We start from the raw sequence: 8,398 nt of genomic DNA, 5'->3' as shown, positions 1-8,398 counted from the left end.
GACCTTCTTTGTGCCTATTTGTTGGACTTATTTGAATAGTTTTGGGTCAAAGTATTCCAAAAAACAATGAATATGATGAAATCCTATCCCTACCTTATATTTAACTTGAATTAGAAGTTAGCCCAAAAAAAAAAAAAAACTTGAATTAGGAGTATGGAGATGAATCCAAACTAAGTAACGGTGTTCCAGCAGAATGTTTTCAAACCCAACATAACAAATTAAGAACAGAAGCACAAGACATTATCATCATATCAACAATCAAAACAAACAAAAGAAGACACAAGTTAATTCAACAATCAAATTAGATGTAATGACACAATGTTTAGGTGGATTTTTATTGTATCACTTAAATGCTGCCACACAGTTTAGAAGACGGTATCTTTCTGTCAACAATTTCCAGATATCAAAAATGACCAACAGCATGCATTTCAATGGTATCCCAATCAACCCTTGGGAACCTGCAAATAGAAGAAACAAAAAGTATTAACCAAATATATTGTAACATGCCAAACTACACTGAGAAAAACAGTAAGCCAAACTAAAAGCCACACTTTTTGTGTTTTCGAAACCAAACACACTTTTCTCAAAACCATTAACAAACAATTCAAAATACAAAATACTTTTCAAACATAGATTTCTCATCTTTATATCACATCAGAACAGTTTTTTAAATCAAAACCCAAACACACTTTTCAAAATCATTAACAAATGTACCCGAACTGCATTGGTTTGGAGCTGGTTATTTGATCATAATGACTAATGGGGGCATAATTTTCTATTAAAAGACAGTCATACATACACCTCTTAGATTTTGCCAAAATTTTATCTGTGCAATATCACAATCATAATAGTCATCATCTCACACAAAATATTAAAAATTCAAATGAAGACAAACTCAATCTTAGAGCTGCACACAACCTGGGGTGCTGAACAGCCAAGACTTTTTCTTTATAACAAACTTGTTCAAGCTTCTGATTTGGTAAATCACCCTTAGCTCAAATTGTATTTTCTAGCTCATTTGCTAAAGAAGAGTCAAGCCCAGGCAGAGCCAAACTCGGCTAATGTTCAAGAACAGGGCAATTATGAAATTTTTTTAAGATTCATCTACGTTAAAACCTTGAAGAACTCTACTAGTGGTAATACAAATCGTCTGCCAAATAAATATAAGCATGTCTCATCCGAAAGCTGCTTTAAAATGATAACAAGCATGATACAACCTCTTGCATGATGGGACTTCTGAGACATTAAATTAAAACCAGAAAGCTCGTTGAGGACTTATGATCATGTCCAGCAACTTGGTTAACATTATATAGCCTTTTTTTATTTTGCTAAGTCATTACATTATTAAGCCAAGCCTCAAGGATCATGAGCTAGACTGGCAGCAAGCCAGGTTTAAACAAGAATATCTAGGGTTGAATATAGCGGAAGTGGAGCTTGAACGCTCATTATTTGTCAAGCCAAGCCAAACAGCCAAAAAATACTTGGCTCAACTAAGCTCAATTAGAGCCCAACACAATCTCACAGCACCCCTAGCACCAAAGTGCAAAAACCCTCGCTCTAGAGTTCAACATTAAGTTTTAACTACAATACTCCACCTCAACTCCATAACTGATAGCAAGTCTGACGTGCTCAAACCAACATCCAGCATTTACCCACACCCCTAAAGGAAGGACTGAGCAGAGCTAAAGTGTATACTAAATGGATAAAGTATAAAGGATAGACAAGGAGTACCAAGGAAGTGGAAACTTAAAAGAATTTGATGGATGTGGAGAGACAGAGAAAGAGTATAAAATATCATCAGAGTGTTTTTGAATCTTTGAGAGATCTACTCTAGTTGAGGCAGGAAATAGAGGGAGAGAATAGGTTTTTTTTTTTTTTAAAAAAAAAAGGTTTCAAACACCATCAAAATCTATTGCTATGTTGTTAATGAACTGAATTCAGTTTGAATTCCTCACTTATAACAATACATTAATAAACAACTCAAAACAATACATTAACAAACAACACAAAACACTTCTCAAACTGTATTATAAAATTATTCTAGGAATACTTTGACAAAAGCTTATTATTTAAAAAAGTTATAAAATTAAAAATGAAAAAAACAGAGTAGCCGCGTGGCCACCCTAAGTAGAGGAGGGGTGGCCATGCGGCCAACCCTCTCCTCCGCTAAGGGTGACACATGACCACTCTTTTTTTATTTTTCTTTTTTAATCTTTTTTATAAGGCTCTACATCTGTTAGGTTTCCCCAAAAATAAGCAATGTACTTTATAGAAAACACCTTCTCAAATGTGGATCCCACCATAAAACACTTTTAAAAGAGCAATGGTACACTTACTCCCACTTCTCTACACCCATTTTTTCACACCCATAGGTGGCTTTTAAAACCACCATTAGATATGAGATGAATCTTTATTGGATTTTAATTCAGTAGTGATTTTGAAAACCACTTATGGGCGTAAAGAAGTGGAAGCATGTGTAGCATTACTCTGTAAAAAATGTTCACTTTTATATATGTCACATCAAACTAAAAACATAATGCACTTACCCAAATACGTTAAAAAACATAGCCTAACACTTGGGGAACTAATGCCTGAAAATGTGATTTCATTAACTCCTTAGTAAGTTCTTGCTTTGTTGTTAGTAGCTTCTTGTAATTCACAACACAGTTCCAAATGAACGAAAGGAGAGTTTTGCAATGGAGAAAGGACTTGCTTCACTTGTAACATTTCTTTATTGTCATTAGTTGCAGTCTCCCATGTGAAGACAATATTAGCTTCAGTCACTTGTTCAACACCAATCGCTATATAAAAGGGAATTACAATGTTAGACCCATCCTTCGATGTGAATGCTATGATGTTGATGCTGATTCACAGCCCACCAGAGTTTCCAACACACTGAGTTAATGAAATCACATTTTGTCTAAGCAATCAGTAGAGGAGATACTGACACAAAGAAGTAGCTTAAAGGAACTCCTAGACCAGATTGTGATCCCTTATCCATATGCATAGAGATTATTTTACACTTTGAATTTGAAAAAATTGGAAGTGGTCCCTTAAATTGGAAGACTAGAAATTTCATAACCAAAACTAAACATTAAAGCTAAAGTGACATCACCTCTCCCATCGTTGAAAAAGCACAAAAATAGAACTCCTTATAAATTGATAAGTTGACATGGAGATTGGCAATATGGCATAAGCTCATAAATATGCAAAGTACCCTTGCTTCCTCATATTATTAACTTTCCGACATCCAATTTCTTATCTAATCTTAATGAAATTCTATTTTACTTCTTATTTTTTGGTCCATTAGGGGCCCAAATACATAATGGGAGATTGCCCTCACCCTTCTTTTAAACTTCCCTTTGCTATTGTAGGCAAGATTTTATGTTTAACTTTTATGACTATCTCTTCCACCCTAAACTAAATTCTTTCTTTCTAAAAATAACCCAGGAGTACAAGGATAAAAACAGCACCACCACACTTCTCAATCTTTGGGGATAAATCACAAGAGAACCCAAATACCTCACCTCAAACAAGCAAAGTAAGAAGTTGTCAAATATCAAATGAAACTATAACCAATGTTCCTAGTTTTATCATAATCCTGACTAACTCGAGCAATACACTGTTCCAGGTGGAAACCAGATTATCAAATGCTACGTTTCAACTCAGGTTGGGCTTCCAACATAGTCTATCAAAATAGGATAAAAACAGCTACATGAACTGCCACAACAATGCCTTATTATCTGAAGGGTAAGCGAGTATACATTGTTATGTGTTACATAGAGATCTATGCAATCATTTTGGCATTCATGCTGCTTTCTTAGATAAAGGTTGGTTTAGCTAAGATTGGACATGCACTAAACCAAGCCCAACCCAAAGTTTAAGTTGATTTAAGATTTATCATTTTCCAAAAAGAAAACGATGTGCCAATGCAAGTCCAAGCAGTAAACTTAACCTAGCATGTTCCCACCCAAAACAAAAATTATAAAAGGCACCTAATCTAACCAAAGTAATAAAAAATAAAAGTTCAGAGTGGGTTGTAGTCTGCATGCACAGACTTGCGACAATAAAGATCAATTTTGACAAACTTTCAAAATGGTACCTATATTTAATAGAAAAGTCCCTGATTGCCTTAATTGACCAGAAATTTCTTTTCCAATAAGAGGCAGCCCTCCCTTTCTTTCGATAGATTGAATCCTAACACACTACCATTGCTCTGATTGTCTTCAACTCAACTTGGGCAGCACAAGAAAACAAGTACTTTGAATGGCAAAGGCATTTCCTCGAACATTTTCTCCATTTTCCTCGCATAAGCAAACAAAAGAGGTTAAAATTTATAAGGTTATTATCTTTTCTTCTCTTTTTTCTGCCCATTTACTTCATTCCATTCTCCTTATAAGTAGTGCGCTCTTTCAATTCTTTTATTAGCTGATTTATGCTACAGTTGTGAAATAACGATTGGCTGTCCATAAATATTTTGAATTTGCTCAGAATAAGCAAATTATTTCTGCTCTTGTTTCCACTTTTCTGGTCGACTACAACTAGAGAGGCTCTAATAGAAGCAGCATGGTTAATGCTTTGGCAACAGAATTTACTAGCAGGATCCAAAAATTCCACAATGAACTCTGCAGGATTATGCCTCTAGAAACTAAGCATGTGGCATATAAAAGCATATATTGTACACAGCATAAACTTTACATACAGGATCTTTGGCATTTCTTCAATTTAAACAGATCAGTTAGGATCTTAGGAGGTTCCCCCTGGTATACAATGGCAGCATAAACCCACAACAGACAACATCACTTAATCATATCAATAACTACTAGGAGATTAGTCTACAACTCTACATCAATACATATCAACAGTATGCGCAGAGAACGAATCACTAATAGCCTCTTCAGCCCATTAAGGTCCAAACTGACCCAAACAACAGCCACTAATATTTTTTTTGATAAATAAATAATTTATTAAAAAGGGCAGAGAGGCGCAACCCTAGTACACAGGATGTATACAATGAAAGGCCCCACTAAAGGCGAAAAGAACAACAATAATCCACAAATTGAGGCATAGTAGAAAATTGAGAAGCATTAAACGTCCCCGCCCAAGTGAATAAGGTCTTGACAAACTATTATGAAATCATTGTAAAGAATCCAATTCACACACATTCTCAGGCATGGTATAACAAACAACAGCCACTAATGAAATAAGAAATTATTGAAAAAATAATTACTCATTTGAACACCGGCAGTCATCAATCATTGACAGACAAATCTAGGGTAAACCATCCAATATAGACTTATTAGATTATAAAAAATAAAAAAATAAAAAATAAATAAAAATAAAAAAGAAAGAAAAAAAGAAAGGTATTCACCAAGCAAATCAAGGAAACAACAAAAATTAGTTATAAATTTAAATACATGCATCACTTAGATATAGAAACCTTAACTCAGCCCGCAAAAATCAATACAAAAGCCAGCAAAACCCACCAATCAAAACTGAATTTTAAAAAAAAATCAATGATTTAATACTGCATCAATCGAAAGTCAGAACTACTATCAGGAAAAAAATAATAATAAAATAAAAAATTAACGATTACTCATTTGAGCACACACCTGCAACAACTGATAGATTGATCATCAGTGGCCTCCTTGGCCGTGCTCCTTGGCATGCTGCTGGTGCTCAAGGTGACGGCGTTCTTCAGGGAGTGCAACCAGGTAGGAAAAGATCATCCCACCATAACAGACATGCAAGAGAGGGTCAACGGAGCCGGTTTGGATGTACTTGGCATTGTAGTTGTCCAGCCCTCTCTGTACTGCACTCTTCACATAGTTTAGGGAAAGCATTGGCTTCACATGGTTGGGCAGTTCCTTCACCTTCAGCCCCTTGACCTCATTGTAGAAATTCCTCCACGCCATTTGCTGTGCATAGACCACAAAGAAAAAAACTCAAAAAATCAGCACACTTTAAGACTCCATTAATCACCATAAATACCCTTACTATTTTTGCTGATAAAATTTTAACCCAGCAAATCCATTAAAACAAAAAGGGGAAAAGAAAGCTTTGTTCGACAAAGACAAGCTAGGCCCCATTTGGTTCACTTCAAAAATTGAAATATTGATTTGGGCATTTCATGCCAAAGCCAACCTCTGGAATCCTCCAAATGTCCAAAGCAAAATATTGACCTCAATAAGACTTACAGATCTCAATTATAACACAATTTTTTTTTTGATAAGTATTATTCTTTTTAATTGAAGTAAGAAATGTGTGTGGTGTTTCCAGGATCAAATGGCATTGAAAAAACCACTCATCAGGATAGCCACATTGATAAATATAGCGCCCAAGCCATTATACCAAGAGGAACTATTTATCCCCCAGAATTGATAATGGGCGCAATAACACAATTATAAGCCTTCATATTCACTCCTACTTTCCCAGCAACCAAACAAACAGATGACAAAAATAAAATAAAAAAATCTAATTTCCCCAGAAAATGTATTCCCTAACACTATTTTCGGGCAAAACAAACGTGACCCACGTTCGTTTCTCCTCTGCTTACAATTTTTTTCATATTCCCTCTCTATAGTGCCTAGTCCTTCATTTCTAATGCCATACTCATTTCTCTTCCTCAGTTTTCTCAATAACCAAAAGGAACGACATAGAAACGAATCTAAAGATTAAAAATTTGAATCAGCGATGCCCACAAACCCTAACGCAATGTAATGCTTGTTTAATCAAGAAGCAAGAAAAGCAATATCGAAAATCCTAATCAAGAATACGATCAAATAAACGAGTGGATCAAAGTGAAAAACAAGAGACTTACTTGGTGTCGCAGGTGTGTGATTGGGATCTTGGAAAGAGGGACGGGGGGTTCTCTTCTCTTTCACGGCTCAACAAACCTCAGAGAGGTCAACAGCGATTCCAAATGGAGTGCTAGCTGATTCCATCCAACGGTCCACAGTGGCCTACGTATATAGAATTATATTTGTCATGGAAATGTCTGAATTAGCCTTCACTGGGGATTCTCAGTCTACTACTGCGTGGGAAGTCTAGCCTAATTTCGTAATTTGATAAGCATTGATGCCATGGACATCCTATCCAAGCCCATACCTGGCCAGTAGAGTAGTTTAAAAATTGGTAAGCTAATCATTTGGAGCTGAGTAAGGCCCATTGGGCCAACTTTACAAAGTAATGGTACTTGTCGGGATTTTTAGTAGTTTGTTGTTTAAATTGCTAACAATTCAAATAGTAAATATGAAAAAAGTTGATATGCAATTCACTTTTTTGAACAAGTAGGTCTCATATTAACTTTTTCATATTTACCGTCTGAATTGTTAATAATTCGGATAAAATTACTAGAGATATTTATCATACTTAGGGTCTGTTTGGGATTGCGGTTTCAATAAGTGTGATTTTAAAAATTGCGTTTTTGCAATACCAAACTGATGCGAACCTCAATTAACACACTTTTGAGACCCAACAAACAATATTAAAATACTGACCCAAGAAAGCTAAAATTCAGATTTTTGATAGAAAACCCTGACCCAACGTTTATAAATGAGATGCAAACCAAAGGTATAAATTAACAAACCTCGACTCAATGATTATAATTGAATCACGAATCAAAGGTATAAAATTTGAACGCTACAAGGAAGAATCCTCGATAAGTTCACAAGTTCTTTGAAGAATCAATAGAAGAAGCAAACCTCTCTTTTTTTAAAAAAAATATATATAAATAAAAAAAAAAAAATCATTCATGATCCCCTCATTACAATGAGTGCATGCTATTTATAAAACATGGATGAAAATAAGACTACAAATTATTAAAACTGATTAACCCTACATGCCTACTATGGAAAAGGAAACTAACTTGGTTCCAAAATAGAAAGTAGATAAAAAAAAGGACTAAATAATAGAACCCTAAAATTAAGGCTGATTTGATATGAAATTAGTAGCTCCCCCATACCAAAAATAAACTGAAATATGCAAGGAAATCACATCTAAGGAAGGTCTGAAATAGGCAAGTCAATTAGCCAATTAATTAGTATGAAACTGGAAAGTTAATCAGCCATTTAATCCTTCTAATTCCACGTCCACTCAAGCCATAATCAGCCATTAATCCACGTCATTACTAAGGAAATTATGCCCAATTAAGCAAGAACAACTCCATCAATAGCTTGGATTAAATTTATTATGTCTTCATTTTCCTTTGGACCAAGGTTGGAATGCCCAATTTTAAAACCAGTCCAAATGTCTTGAATTAGCCCATTAAATGCTTCTTTGATCTTCTTGGATCTTACTTTAATAATAGGCCCAACTAGAGCATGCAATAGATGCTTGTTGATTCTAATCATTTCCCCTCTCTTCAAAAGGAATCGTCCTCGAATCATCACCTATATCA

At 35.0% G+C, this 8,398-nt stretch overlaps 2 protein-coding genes and 1 non-coding gene across 3 annotated transcripts in view; all 3 read right to left on the bottom strand.

The window, feature by feature from the left end:
• Window positions 1–301: 301 nt before the first annotated feature.
• On the bottom strand, window positions 302–6,936 carry LOC148589778 (ATP-dependent RNA helicase). Its single transcript, XM_088514238.1, has 3 exons — window positions 6,821–6,936; window positions 5,613–5,918; window positions 302–458 (listed from the first exon to the last, which is right to left on the bottom strand). Exon 2 carries the CDS (start codon window positions 5,913–5,915, stop codon window positions 5,637–5,639), a length of 279 nt encoding a protein of 92 aa, XP_088370364.1. The 5' UTR covers window positions 5,916–5,918; window positions 6,821–6,936; the 3' UTR covers window positions 302–458; window positions 5,613–5,636.
• LOC132173197 (small nucleolar RNA snoR80) lies at window positions 6,259–6,382 on the bottom strand. The gene has a single exon (XR_009439288.1). It is a non-coding gene; the product is annotated as a small nucleolar RNA snoR80 (small nucleolar RNA).
• A 1,407-nt stretch (window positions 6,937–8,343) lies between the features above and the next one.
• LOC132169679 (transposon Ty3-I Gag-Pol polyprotein) overlaps window positions 8,344–8,398 on the bottom strand; it is a 1,586-nt gene continuing 1,531 nt past the window's right edge. Inside the window, 1 exon segment of the mRNA XM_088515034.1 lies at window positions 8,344–8,398. This exon segment is cut by the window's right edge and continues 170 nt beyond it. Coding sequence (XP_088371160.1) covers window positions 8,344–8,398 — 55 coding nt within the window.

The sequence above is a fragment of the Corylus avellana genome, chromosome 1, assembly GCF_965113065.1.
Source record: "Corylus avellana chromosome 1, dhCorAvel1.hap1.2, whole genome shotgun sequence".
NCBI lineage: Eukaryota > Viridiplantae > Streptophyta > Magnoliopsida > Fagales > Betulaceae > Corylus > Corylus avellana.
Note: the sequence above shows the minus strand (reverse complement) of the source record. Positions and strands in the feature narration are given on the sequence as shown.

Excerpts from the sequence above, each read along its gene's own strand:
- LOC148589778 (XM_088514238.1), bottom strand. The coding sequence starts at position 5,915 with ATGGCGTGGAGGAATTTCTACAATGAGGTCAAGGGGCTGAAGGTGAAG.